The sequence below is a fragment of the Apium graveolens genome, chromosome 2 (genome assembly GCF_009905375.1).
Source record: "Apium graveolens cultivar Ventura chromosome 2, ASM990537v1, whole genome shotgun sequence".
NCBI lineage: Eukaryota > Viridiplantae > Streptophyta > Magnoliopsida > Apiales > Apiaceae > Apium > Apium graveolens.
Genome location: NC_133648.1, coordinates 62,268,367 through 62,284,036, shown reverse-complemented (window position 1 = coordinate 62,284,036; position 15,670 = coordinate 62,268,367). Strand labels below are relative to the sequence as shown.

The 15,670-nt window shown below is 34.5% G+C and overlaps 1 protein-coding gene across 1 annotated transcript; it reads left to right on the top strand.

Moving 5' to 3' along the window:
* The first annotated feature begins 501 nt into the window (after positions 1-501).
* Positions 502-1,218, top strand: LOC141690199 (uncharacterized). The gene has a single exon (XM_074494884.1). It carries the CDS (start codon positions 502-504, stop codon positions 1,216-1,218), a length of 717 nt encoding a protein of 238 aa, XP_074350985.1.
* The last annotated feature ends 14,452 nt before the right edge of the window (positions 1,219-15,670 follow it).

The window sequence follows — 15,670 nt, the reverse complement described above, 5'->3', positions numbered from 1 at the left end:
TGAAACTCCAGTATATCTAGTATATCTGTTTATAATTCTTGAAGATGTGGAGTTAAATGCTGATGGTATGGAAGTTTCTGAAGCAGTTGGATCTCATACAACTCCAATTTCGCTGGAGATGAAATTCAGCCGATAGTTCAAGATCCAGTTATTGCTGAAGGATCTGTCCATTAGCTGAAAACATGTATTCTCCGACCTAATTTATTTCCTAGTTTATTCTTCACTTTTACCCCTTAAAAACCATTTGAGGACACTTTCACACGTTTTATGGTTACGGGGTAACTTAAATTTTATGAAGAAACTGAAAGAAATATTATTTTATTTGTGTGAATGGTGATCCCGTTTTTGGTTAAATCAAACAAGTAATTTCATATCTTTAAAGTCTTGTCTATATGACATGGTGAGAATGTTTTTCTAAGTTTTGTCATTGTTCTGTTCAAAGTTTGGTGCTCAGGTATCTGGTTTGTTCTTTTGTTTTCTCCTTTATCGCTCTTTTTCATTATGGATGGGCAGAGGTCGGTTATGCAGGAAATGGAGGATGAGTTTGCTATGATACGTATTGAAGATGAAGAACAAGGGGGTCTGGTGTATGAGAATACCAATGACGATCTGGGGGAGATTGATACTCGGTGGTGTTTAGTGGGATGCTTCCTTACAGACTCTTCGATTAATTTTCAAGCCATGCAACACAAAATAATATCTCTGTGGAAACCAAGTCGTGGCATGTATGTAAAGCAATTGGATGTTAATCGTTTCATTTTTCAGTTCTATCATGAACTCGATATTAAAAGGGTAGTTGAAGGTATTTCATGGACGTTTGGCCGCTTTCAATTGGTGTTTGCTCGTTTGCAAGAGGGGGATAATCCTCGAACTTTGCCAATCAACAACCTGGATGTATGGATGCAGTTACACGGTATGAGCTATGGTTTCATATCTCAAAGAGTAGTTACAGACATTGGAAATTATATTGGTTCTTTCATTGAAGGTGATGTCAATAACTTTGTAGGGGTCTGGAGAGAATTTCTTCGTGTCAGGGTGTCAATTGCATTGGATCTACCTCTTAAATGCAGGATGAAGTTGATGAAAAGTGATAATAATTGGTGTTGGGTCAAGTTTAGGTATGAAGGGATAACAACATTCTGTTTCATTTGTGGTATGATAGGCCATGTTGAACGCTTTTGTGAAAGATTGTTTGACACGCCCTTAGACAAGATTTAGAAACCATATGGTCTGTGGATGCGTGCAGAACCGCACAGAAAAGTCCATACGATGGGAGCAAAATGGTTACGACCGGGAGGAGTATCGTCGGCGACAATGATGAGGGAGGAAGCTGGTGGAGACAACAGTCAGTTTGTTACCGAAATTGTAGCCCAGAAATCTCAGCCTAACGATAAATCAGGAGAGGTTGCTGAAAATGTGGGGCAAGATAAAAGGATAATTATTGGAGAAAATAAAGGAAACTCATCTGCACTAAATCAGGGATTTCAAACTGTACAGCTAGGAGGGAATTATTTTGAAAAAAATGACGTGGAATTAAACGAACAGATAGTTGTGGACTTAAAGAGACGTAGAGTGGGCCAAGAAGATGGGCCTAGTGATTTAACCCAAAAGGTGGAGGCAATGATAATCTCAAATGATGAAAACACAAGCCCAAAAAACTATCTGCCGGCGGGTGCTGCATTGCAGGCCCGCCATATCCAATGACTTCGTTAAGCTGGAACTGCCAGGGCTTGGGTTCACCTGGAAAGATTCAGTTCCTAGAAGACGTTATACGTCAGGAGAAACCCATCTGTATATTTTTATGCGAAACATTATGTAACAAGAAAAAAATGGAGGAGATTTGTGCTAATCTTAAGTTTGAAGGGTTGATAGTTGTTGAGGCTAACGGGAGAAGTGGTGGTTTGGCTATGATGTGGAGAGATGCGGATACGGCAAGTTTGCTTAGTCTATCCAAAAATCATATCGATGTGGAGTTGAGTACTAATGATTGTGGTACGTGGAGATTGACAGGAGTTTATGGGGAGCCAGACCGATCAAAACGAAGGAAAATATGGGACTTACTCAGGAATTTATCTAGAGATTCCAATTTGCCATGGTGTGTAATCGGTGACATGAACAACATTGTTTCTCAAACGGAAAAGAAAGGTGGAGCTTTGTATCCGAGGTGGTTAATTGAGGGTTTTAACGAGGTGTTAGTAGACACAGGCCTTCATGATATGGAACTTTGTGGTCATCAATACACATGGGAGAAGGGAAGGAACACGCCAAACTGGATCGAAATAAGGTTAGACCGTGCCCTAGTTAGTAACTGTTGGCTGGATCTTTTTCCCCTGGCTAAACTTTATAATCTTGAGGGGACGCCCTCAGACCATAGTCCTCTTTTGCTTAAACCAGTTCAAAAAAATACTCAACGTGGGAAAAGGAGATTTCGATTTGAAAACGCTTGGTTAATAGAGCCATTATATTTCCAAATAGTTAAAGATAGTTGGGAGGATGAATCTTGTGTTGATATTATGCAGCGAATAGCCAACTGCAGTAAAAACTTAGAGACTTGGGGCAGGGAAATTACGGGGTGCTTTAATAAGAGAATTAAGGAGTGTAAAGAAAAGTTGAAGTTGTACATGGGTATGAGAGATGCTCAAGCTACAGAGATTTACCAGGCCACAAAACAACAATTATTTTTTATTCTTGATCAGAAGGAGATTTTTTGGCGTCAAAGATCCAAGCAGCTGTGGCTTGAATCAGGTGATAAAAACACCAAATATTTTCACAGGTCGTGCAGCACGCGGAGGAGAACAAATCAGATTTTAAAACTTAAAGATGATCAGAGTTTTTGGAAAGATTGGGACTGTGGTCTTCCTAAGCTTATTAATGATTATTATCAACAATTGTTCACTGCTTCACGAACGGAGTTTTCAGAGGTGATCAATTGTATCCCAACTACAATCTCAGAGAACCAGAATCGAATGGTACAAATGCCTGTAACGGAGAAAGAGGTTAAGTGTGCTCTGTTTGAAATGCACCCGGACAAGGCCCCGGGTCCGGACGGTATGTCTCCTACTTTTTATTAGAAGCACTGGCCTATAGTGGGAGAAAGTATGGTGGAAGTTACTAGAATTTTTTTTGAAACAGGGGAACTCCCTAGAGGTCAGAATGATACGAACATAGTGCTGATTCCAAAGAAAAAAAAAACCCAAACACAGTGAATGAGCTACGTCCAATAGCCCTCTGTAACGTGTTGATGAAGGTTATCACTAAAGTAATTGCCAACAGGCTAAAGGAGGTGTTAAATACGGTTGTTTCGGACACTCAAAGTGCCTTTATCCCAGGATGTCTTATCTCAGATAACATTATGATCTCTTACGAGGTAATGCACTATTTGAAACGGAAGAAATATGGTAAGAAAGGGTATATGGCTTTGAAACTGGATACGAGTAAAGCATATGACCGTATTGAATGGACGTTTCTAGAGGCAATCTTGTTGAAGATGGGGTTTAGCGTGGCTTGGGTGCACTTAGTTCTAAAGTGTGTGAATTCTGTGTCGTATAACATTGTACATGGAGATATCGATATGGGTCCAATTGTTCCTAGTAGAGGGATCCGTCAAGGGGATCCGTTGTCTCCCTATTTATTTATTATTTGTACGGAAGGTTTATCGGCATTAATTCGCAAATATGAGAGTAACAAGTGGATTCATGGTGTAAAAATCTGTCGGAAAGCCCCTGTGATATCCCATATGTTGTTCGCAGACGACAGTTATTTTTATTGCAAGGCGGACACCAATGAAGCTTCGAAAGTTATGGACTTGTTGGCGGTGTATGAGAAGGCTTCAGGTCAGAGAATAAACAGCCAAAAATCCTCAGTTTTCTTTAGTTCAAATGTGATTTAATTTAACAGAGAGGAGGTTTGCTCAATGCTTCAAATGGGAGAAGCTGATGCCCACAGTAAGTATTTGGGGCTGCCTAATTTATTGGGTAGAAAGAAATCAGTGCTTCTGGGTTATTTAAAGGAGAAAGTTAAATCAAGAATTCGTACTTGGGATGGTAAGTGGTTGGCGAAATCAGGGAAGGAAATCCTTATAAAATCTGTGGTGCAAGCTCTACCGACGTATGCAATGAATGTTTTTTTGTTGCCTCTGGACACAGTGAAGGAAATTGAAAGAAGTTTGTCTAAATTCTGGTGGAAAAATAGTCAAGACTCGAAAATCTCATGGATGTGTTGGGATCGGCTGGCTATTCACAAGGATGCAGGTGGGATGGGATTCAGAAACTTCAGGGAGTTCAATTTAGCCATGCTTGGAAAATAATGCTGGCGCATGCTGATTAATCCAGACAGTTTGGTATCGAGGTTGTACAAGGCAGGGTACTTAGCTGACTCTGATTTTTTTGATTCTTGTTTAGGGAGCAGCCCTAGTTTTATTTGGAGAAGCATTTTGGCGGAAAAAGGAGATGCTATTGAAAGGTGTTCGCTGGAGAATAGGATCAGGAAATGCAATCAAAATTATGCGTCATCCTTGGCTTTAGTGCGAGGAAAATCCGTGTATAACTACGGTGTCACCAGCTTTTGAGAATAAAACTGTGTCTGATCTTATGTGTATGGATGGTAGGGGATGGGATGTGGAGCTAATTCGAGACATGTTTAATGATCAAGATCAATAGTGCATTTTGAACATTCAACTTGATGAAACTAACGATGCAGATCGGTTAGTTTGGAAATTTGAAAAAACGGGTGTTTACTCAGTAAAGAGAGCGTACAAGATGCTGCAAGTTCAGAAAGGAACATGGGGTGATCATCTCTCTGATGGTATTTGGAAGCTTCTTTGGAAGATTAAGGCTCCTCCGAAAGCTCTAAATTTGGTATGACGGGCTTTAGCTCAATGTCTTCCTACGTTGTCTCTCCTAAATCAGAGACATGTCCCAGTTTCTACACTTTGCCCAGTCTGTGCAAAAGCTGTCGAAACCTGCTACCATGCTTTGGTTGATTGTCATTTTGCTAGACAATGTTGGAGTATTATTGACATTAATGTACAGGCTGAGCAGAACCATGACTTCAATGAATGGTTGGAAAATGAACTTCGGAGAAGTAATAAGCAGGATCGAGCTATTATAATTTCGATTTGCTGAGCAATATGGCGAGCTCGAAATGATAAGGTGTGGAATAATAAAGCTTCGATGGTTAACAGTGTAGTAGCAGCAACAAAGGAAAATCTTACACAATGGACAACGACCCAAGGGAGATCCACTAAAGCTCTTCTCCAGCCTATGGTTGATGGGGATGGAGCTGATTCTTGAGAGAAACCTCAACAGAATTCAGTTAAGATTACAGTTGATGCGGCTATATTTGATGACCAGAATATTTATGGTGTTGGTATAATTGCCAGAGACTGCACAAGGATTCTTTTGGAAGCAAAAACGAAGCTTTTTCCGGGGGATGCCAGTCCGGAGCTTGCAGAAGCGATGACAATTAAAGAAGCTCTTAGCTGGAGTATGAGATGGGAAGAGAAAAAGGTGGTGATAGAGTCGGATTGTCTGGTCGCGGTGCAGGCAATTCGTAGTAGAATTCACATGCGATCTCAATTTGGGAAGATTATCATGGAGTGTCGGAGTTACATGTCTCAGTTAAACAACGTAGAGTTGTACTTTATTAAACGGTCTGCCAATATGGCTGCTCACAAGCTTGCTAGAGCTTCGCATATTTATCCTGATCGTAGTTTTGATAGGTGGTCTGTGCCTATTAAGGTGAAACAATGTATTGCTGATGATTTGATTTCTTAATGATTATCCATTTTTCGTCAAATTTTTTTTTATGAAATCTTAGTTACAATACTAGTTACGGTGAATAGTAGAAACCTGTGTTTGGTTTGTAAATACGTGATTCATTGTTATTTTAATTTTTAATATAACTTATTGTGTAGAGCTATATTATTGATTATTATTCATCTAACATAATAAAAATAGTTTACTTGTTGAATGATAAATTAATTTAATTATAAATAATAATAGTAAAATAAAAGAATATGAATTTTTATGTAGCAATTAAACTTAAAATAAGATAGTAAATAAGATACAATAAATATAATATTTTAAGATAAACAAAGATATATAGTGAAATTATTAATATAAAATAATATATAATGTTAAATTAAAGCTAAAAATAATTTAAATTTATACTTACATACATAACATATGATAAGATGAATAAATTTTAATTTGAAATGAATTTATTTTAACACTTAATCTAAATTTACAAATTTTTGTTTATTTTGTAAAATACGAGTTTCAGTAATGGATATGATACCAGTTATAAAAATTATGAATATGTGACAATTACGTAAAAACCACACATCACTTATGTAACTAGATTAGTTTTGTAGGAATTAGAGGTACAACATGGGATTTTAGGAAGTTTCAAGAAATTGTGAGTTAGTGTTACACGAACCAAACGAGACCCAAGAATGGCCAAGTTTTGGCCTAAATCTTGGTCTAAATGTGACCGAGATGACTTTCGATTTTAACCTGCGGTCTGGTTCAAATTCATATATCAATATTTTATTATTTCAATTATTAATGTGTTATTATTTTAATATTTTGATATTAATTCACATGTTTATTAATTTCAATGAACCTAGAATTAATAAGATCATTTTAATATCAAACTAAATAAATTTATTAAATTAGAAAAAAAATAGATTCATGAATCACAAAATAACCATAATTATAATCAATATTATGATTTTCTTGGAGGATCAAGAAATGATCTATTTGATTAAATCGATGTTTTAGTTTATATTATGTTTTTCTATAAGTTGTATTTGTAATTAATTTTTATCGAGTGTAATCTTTAATTAATGTTTAATATTTTATTAATTTGAATCAAAATAAATTATGGTATTTAATATTTTTTTTAAATAACTATTATATATATAAGTAAATATAATTAAAAATTACTTATTATATATAATATCATTCAATCAACAAACTAATAAATATATAAAATAATAATAATTAATATTTTATAATTAAAAAAATTTAGGCCAATTTACACGAGTAGTATTCACTGCTCTAAATTTGAACATGACAATCGGATAAATTTAGAGGTTCAAATTTAGGCTAATAAGCCATTTTCGACATGGCCTAATCATACAAACTTGTGAGAGAGAGAGAGTAACGTGCATTCATGAGATTTGCAGATGGGAAAAGTTGACCTTGCAGTTGCAGTTTCTCACTGACCGAGAATCAGTTAGCGGTTTGACAAAGTTACTCTGTACGGACTTTGTCGATTACTCTGTTTTCATACCCCTTGCTATATATATTATATAATACACAACTATCACAAACCAAGTACGACAATGTAACATTTTTATACAAGCTACATATGCATATCAACGTTGTGCGCATCGCATGTGTATAATGTATTCGTATATATTGCGTGCGTTTCAAATGTCACTGTTAGTGAAACCCTATCCTGTCAGCGTTTCAACTGCCCTTCATCTTCAGGGTTGCTTGCAAATTCAGCGTCCAGTCAAAGCTGCAGTGTTACATGAACATGCTTATTGTCAAGTCATCCTCGATCGGTTACTGCGGAAATCATTATTTAAAAATGATTCAAAACTGAGAAAAATGATGTTATTTAACTTGTACTCCTTATTTTTAAGATTACTCGAGTTTCGGAATAAAATTTAATCTTCTAAAAAATAGTTAAACATAAAAAATTTCACGAATATTTTTTCATTCTATCCATGATTGTACTAGAATGAAAAATATTATCTCACATATACAGGTTTAATTATAAACTTTCACAGTGATGCCATTAAGTTGTTGAAGTAGGTTAAATATTTTTTTCCCTGTGAGGTGCCTAGCTTTATGGCTACATTGGCATGTGAAATAATGAATCATGTTCAATCTGCTCTCACCTGGGCCTGGCCCTGCCCCTGCCCTTCTTCCACGCCGCTACTATACTACTTACATAAACATTACAATTAGTTAACCTATATTCTTACATTGAAGATTTAGGAAAGTGGCCATCTAATCACTTTAAGGACCAGTTTGGTTTTAACTTTACCCCCAAGCGCCAACTTGTGTTTTCTTACACACATATTACTTACATCTTAATCAGTTTTAGCTAGCTTGCTACTAAGCATAGGATGCTCTTAATTCAGGTGAGTGGATGTTAGAATTAGACCATAATTAGGCTAGGCTTTATTAGGCTAATCACGAGCTTATAATTTAACTATCTATATTCATGACTCTAATTATATTATAATCAGTTTTTATAATCCTAATTGGCTTAACCTCATCATGTGACTAACATGCAACATTATTATGTATATTAGTTTGGCAAACTGCATTGTGGCTAAAGTATCAAGTACAAAGATTGAGTTGGCACACATGGAAATATGATTATGATATGGTCGACATATATATTCTAGGAGTCTAGGATTCGGTAAGCGGATCTTTTTTCTGGTGACCGTTTAAGAGATTAAGGTTTAGGTTTGGAGACAAATCTTGAGCAATCTTTGTGAGAGTGTACCTTCAATTTTTTGAATCAGGAGTATATAAAAAAAGGTGGGAAGTGCATGTTATATTCCAAAATGTTTATATTTTCAGATATACTTTATAAATGTGATTCTTGCTTCTCCAACACATAAATCATATAGCCGGCACAGAAGAAATTAAAAATCGAACTCCCATATAACAGTCAAATAGCTGTCGACAATCATACATACAATACAATTTGTACGTGCTTATATGAAGTTATTGCAGACCAGATGGTTGCAAATTCAAAATTTGACTCCACAAAGTGAAACCTTGTGACTAAACATGTTCACTGATATTTTCTGCCACTAACAGCTTATAGCTTTACCATAACTTCATCAATTTTGTTTATTAAGTCATAAAGAAAACATTAGTTCCTTTACTAATACTAGACGTGCACCAAGTAAAGTTGTTAAAACTTAAACAAATGTTGATTTGTTTCTGTAATCTGTATTGTGTATACTACAGATAACAACAGAAGTATAGTACAAGACTCTTTCTCATTGGCAACAAAACCAAGTGTGGCATAAAGAAGTCCAACTTGATTTGGCCTTACCTGGGACAATACCTGTGCAAACGATCCTGCAGTACTCACATACTCCGGGATCTCGAAAACTGATTTTAACTAAAATCCCTTAAATTTCAGGACCAACTCTGAGTCGAGATATAAATTAGGTTACACAAATTTACGTTCATTAAAAATTTATACATATGTAACAGTGTTAGTCTGATTCATAATCCATTTTTTTTTGTAAATTTTGTAGTTCAACTTTTACAAAAAAAAAAACTACAAATAGGAAAGGTAGTGACTAGAAACTGTATGCATAAGACATCTCCAACAGTTGTGATCCAAAAATCCAAATTTGGATCACCAACTGACCCTGACCCAAATACTGATCCAAATTTCTGACCAACTCCAAATTTCTGACCAACTCCAACAGTGTGATCCAAATATTTGATCCAAATTACTTTTTATATATAATAATATATAAATTTCATATTAAGCAATTTTATCTTAAATTTATCATTTAATCATTATTAACAATTCATATAACATTTCATAAATTAATTAAATCAAAAAAATTAATACGCATAAAAATATTAAAATTGTGCACTTAATTCACGAAAAACACATTTATTGCAATAATTAACATACAAAATATCATTGATACATACTAATATTCCGAATTATTATATTTTTCTCACAAATGCTTAATTAATGTATCTCTAAGTGCAATATGTGCCTCTTTATTTTTTATCTTTAAATTTTAATGAAATTATGTTTTCTCATTATTTTAAATTTTATTTTTAAAATAAATTTTGTTTGCTATTAATTATATTCAGTTATTAATTATATAATTAAATAATCAAAAATCAATTTAAAATCTCATAAATTATAAATAACAAAATCATTATTTTATATTAAATCAAGTAATCCAAATTTGGATTAGTGAATTGTAGTGATCCAAACTGTCCACCGATCCAAATTTGGATCACTGTTGGAATGGAATTTGGGATAATCTACCCCAAATTTGAATCTTTGGATCACTGTTGGATTTGCCGTAGGTGGATAGTCACTTCTCAACTCTGTGAAATAAGAAAATACCAACAAGGTATGTCTCTCAAGTGTCTGCTTAAAGGTACTGCACAATGCACATCAATGTTTATGTATAGTTAATTGAATTTATTTATAATAGAAAATAAAATAATTGACATATATGTAAAGTAGTCATCAATCTTTTCAATGTCTGTACCTGCTCCAGTAACCACCTTGGCTGATCATGGAAGAATTTTGTGACCATCTTTGAATTTTTGGACTCATTTAATCATTTCATTATAACGTTGCCTTGTTTTTTTCTAACAATAAGATTTCATCTTACTTTTGGTATGTCATTATGCAATTAACTTCTAATGCTTCCCTCTTACATAACATGTATTTAGTTAATATAAACATTTGTGGTCCATGTGGATTGAAAGGAGTGTAGGCTATAGGCCTATATAACATGATAATAGTAGTTAGCTATGGGTATTAATTGTTGAGCCCAGCTTGGATATATGTGGTCAAAGAATGAAAGGCTTTCTTTGTCATAGTATGGGCTTAGATGGGTTGGGGTAGTGGGCCCAATGAATTTAGGAGATATGCCCCCACAACAAGGACCCCATTTGGATATGGAAGGTAAAGGCCATTTTTCATTCAATGCTATTATACCCTACAAACCTTGACTTAATGGTCTTTGATTAGCTGTGATGGGCCCAGTTCTAGGAAATAGCCCAATCCTCAAATCTGACTAACCTTCCGAAACTAACCTTAACTTATAACAAATCAAGGTTCTACGCAAATTCAATAGAACTCGCAACACAAAAGTGAGCTCCTTTGCAAACACAAATTTAGGATCCAAAGTTGCCACTTCTTGTAAACAAGGTTGAACTGAACGACTGTAAAATTTTTGTACTAAACAAGTATCTGAAACATTAGGGTGACTTTGCCGAAAACAAAACCAATAGTGATTGAAATTAGAAAGACAGACATTCGAAAGGGACCATGGTGCTTGTCACGTGCTTAACCCTCACCGGTAATGCCTTTTTGGGGGGGGGGGGGCAAAACACAGCTAGTTTCCCGATCAATCTTTCCCTCTCATTCTTGTCAATTTCATCACTTGAACAAATGGATAGAGGAACATAATTAATATAGCTTCTAAATTATTGATTTTCTGACATGACATTTTTTCAGAAGGACAATAATATTTTAATAATGGATTTGGAGTTTCTAAACACGGAAAATATTTCTATTAGTGCGGCTTATTCTTGTATATATTGAATCTTTTTCGATGATTCAATCGTATGAATCTGAATATTATATTAATGCATTGTTGTAGATTTTTTTTATGCAAATTTAAGTTATATATATAAAAAGTTATTTTAGATATTATATAAAAAGTTATTCGTTCAATGGTGATTCTCTTAACTAAAAATTTAGTCAATCTCTCTATTTTCGCTATATTTCTCGAACCTCTTACAACTTGTAGTTAAATTACACATAGGGTGTGTTTGGTATTGTTGTTGCTGACAGCAACAAAACTTTTCGCTAAAAAGCAATTAAAAAATTGTTTGGTAAAATTCAAAAGCTGCTTTTCGGAAAAGTGTTTCTAGCCTAAAAGCTGTTACAGAAAGTAAGTCCCCATGCTTTTAGAAAAAACTGCATTTCAGCTTTTGCGGGAAGTAGATGCTAATTTCACTATCAAACATTACCAAAAGCATTATTATTTTTATTTTTTTCATCAAAACATATATATATATATATCAAAAAAGTTACCAAACAATTATCTAAGCACTTTTTTTAACAGCACTTTTTCTAATAGCACAACAATTTTTAACAGCAATCCCAAATAAAACCATAATCTGTTATCATATTCAAATAACACATTCTATTTATAGTAACCTGGAATAATAATAACATACTATTTTTAAATTATAGTCAATTATTATAATTAACTCCGTTGAAGTAAATAACCTTATAGATCCGGTAAATTTGTAGATAATATCTAATCTAAATTATTTTAACTAACAATTTTAACAATATCGTTCGAGATGTTATTATACACTATATTTAAACATGTAAATGTACGCCTGGATATTTAATTTAGTATCTAAATAGTATGAAATTAGTAAAGTGCACTAATTGGATACTTTTATATAGTGAACTTTAAATAGTCTTTCCCATAATGATTATAATATTTCTATAACATTTTCATTCAAAATTTTTTTAACAAATCCTTCACTCTTATAATTTTGTTTTATAAAGATTATAGAAAAAAGTTGGTTTCGGGGATCAACCAAAGTCATGCAATATTAGATTATCAATACATAATTATTTGTATTGCTAAGGAGCCTACTTAGCAATAGAATATTGGTGGGGAGCATGTTAGTGTTGAATATAACAATGTTGCAAGATTTTCTTCGATTTTGTTAATATAATTATTGTATCTGCAATGATGAAGGTAGATTTTTGGATCATGTTTGCTACACTTGGAAGAGCAGGTTGTGGCTAGGTAGCTAATCTTCAGTTTTGAAAGTTAAATCTCCATTAGTACGGAGCAATTATAAACCATTTTCAAGGTTGTTTAGACTTTTTTTTTGCTAAATTGGTTGTTTAGACTTGAGACAAATTAAAAAGAAAATTCTATTTCCGGAATAAAGTTTCAAGTTACTGAGCAAAAATTATTAAAAAGACAAAACTGACCTCCTGTTGACACAATAATATGCAAATCAAAAATCAATATAAGTGCAATATTACCCTTTTAATAAAAATGTGATAAAAATGTAATTTGGAAGTTAAAAACATGCTGTAAAAATAACACTATCCTTAAAATATTCAAACACATCAACATCTTTAAAATGTTTAAGAATCATTTAACTTGCATGCTCAATTCTCCTTTTGTCGACGGAGAAATATGGTAACAACAAAGTTTGAGATTCGTCATCAGAATCAAGATCTGTGACGGTGGTTATTCGCCGGAAAATTAAGCAGTGTGTGGTGGTTGTGTGTTGATTGGTGGCTGAGATTGATTAGGGTAAGTGGTGGCTACTTATCAACTTTCAACTTCTTACTCTTTTAATGTGCCAGCATGCAGTGTTTACAGCTTCAGCCCAGAAATAAGTTGGTAATCTCGATCTCTCCCCCGGATGAACCATATAGCCAAGAGAAACCATGAACCAGAATAGGGATCCACTTTTTGGGGAATATGAGTCGAAGCAATAACAAGAATATTTCTAGTGGAACACCTTTCACAATCCCTGGAGAGATGGTTCACTAATAGACCGAGGGAGAAGTAATTCGACTCATTCACATCCAGATCATGAATGTTTGGAATCCATATTATGCAAGGAGACATTGTTTTTGCTAATTCGAATTGAAGCTACGTACCCTTTATATAGGGATCTTGACGTAGTTCTTGGGGAACAAGAAATCTAATGGGCTTAGACTTCTCATTTATAGGCCCGGTAGAAATCCCTTCAGAATCCATCTTTCGCTAGTTTTAGGAATGTCCAACTATGAGGCCCAACCGCGAAGGCCCAAGACTCGTTCGTAATCGTAGTACTTCACAGATAATGCATCTCCCTGTGCAAGGATAACACTCCGCTACTGCTATCTCCCTTGATTTACGAACACAAGTATAGCAACGGTTTCTATAACTATGAATCGGATAAGGTATATTCGATAATTTTGAATAATAATCAAACTTATTTTCAATTATGCAAATAAAGATCGTACTTTCGTATAAGTATATCTTTTGTTATTTATTATTCATTTCAAGTATGAGTTTTAAAACTTCTACTTCAAATATTTTTTATAAAGATTATCCTTATGGAAATATTATTTAAATAATAATATTCAGATATTTCCTAATGTATCGGGATTGATTTATTTTATTAAATCATCATTACTCTAAACATTCTTTAAAATATTTTTGAGTCTTCAAAATAATTTTAAAAGTTAGAGCGGATCTCAAAACTCGTTTTCAAATTTAAGATCTTCCTTTCAAAGGGGATTTAAATACTCGCAAAAAAATATGAGGGATCCGGCTCTGTGGTGTATTTTATAGCAACAAGGTTGCTGTTTTGATAAAAGAATTTGATTACTTGCCCAACGTTCGAGAAGTAAGTCTATCTAATTGAGTCGGCATAAGCGACAGGCCGGGGTACGGTCTATCAAAGTGTAAGTGGCTGGGTGGCAGTCCATCAACGCGTAAGAGGCCGGGTGGCGGTCCAGTACAAGGTCCTAATGCGTCCAGGGTGATGACCGGTGGGGGATTCATCCATCTACTTGTAGAATAGGTTACTTATTGGTATCTTTGCCTGATCAGCAAGATATCAGGTTTATGCCAAAATTCTCTTCTTTCCAAATTCATTGGATAAGACAACTCTGTTTATACTTTTCATGACAGAGGTTTTCAGGGAATGTATGAGCGATGTATATAGGTATATATATATATATATATATATATATATATATATATCGGGACTTAATGAAGTATCTCGTAACTTCATTTCTTTTAATCAATAATTCAAAGATTGACTCCATTCAAGTCTTATCTTGTAGTCTCATCTATGTGACGAACTTCGAAAACTTATTATACTTTGAACAATGGTAGTTCAAGTAGTTTTCTAAAATGATATAAGTATAGTGAAGTATTTGGTAACTTCATCTTCCTTTAAGCTTATATCCAATAAGTAATTATCTTACACTTGATAAAGATTTCCAGTAAGTTATCTATTTAGATACTTGCATTATTGATTAAACTATATATTATCTTGCGAGCTGTAATGCTCACTCTTGCTTCATTTTTTCATCACACAACAACAGTTAGGAAGGATGACCAGACTCAAGCAGACCCAGCGCAAGAGCGTGGGAAGCGTCCCGCGTCTTCCCGTTGATATCATAGCTGCTATAGCTGCAGAGGTAGATCTATCTATAGACCAGGCATTCTACTTTTGTGAATCAATTATGTATAATTATAACTTGTGGCAGATAATGGCAATTAACTGTAAACTTATGAAGTAATCATTTTGGGTTGTAATAACTTTTAATTTGTGGATTCAAGGACTTTTACTTATTTCAATTTCATCTCTGAGACTATAACGTGTTGTGGTGTGTGTTAGTGTAGGGTCACAACATGAGGTTATTTATTTTTTAATTAAGTTAAGTGATATTTATGGAAAGAAAGACCGTGACGACCCGGATCCCCAACTCCAGATCTGGGGGTGTTACAGAAATGGTATCAGAGCTAAGCGTTATAAACCTCAGAGATGATGCGATGATATAATAATAAACTCACAAAGATAATAAGAACTCTTGCCAAGTTCATGGCCGGACTACTTAAAGTAGCACTGACAGTTAAAACCCTTACGGGAACCCTTATAAGTATCATGATAGTAACTTAGCTCGTTTAATGTGTAGGCGCATGAGATAGAGGACCTAGAGATGTTCGAGCGTGAGCATGATGAGGCACTGCTAGATGCCGAGGATCAGGAGGAGCCTGAGGAGGATGAGATGGATGAGGAGGACCCCTCAGAGGAGTCAGAGACAGAGGTTATTATGGTTTTAGATGAGGACCCGGATGAGGTCCCAGTAGCTG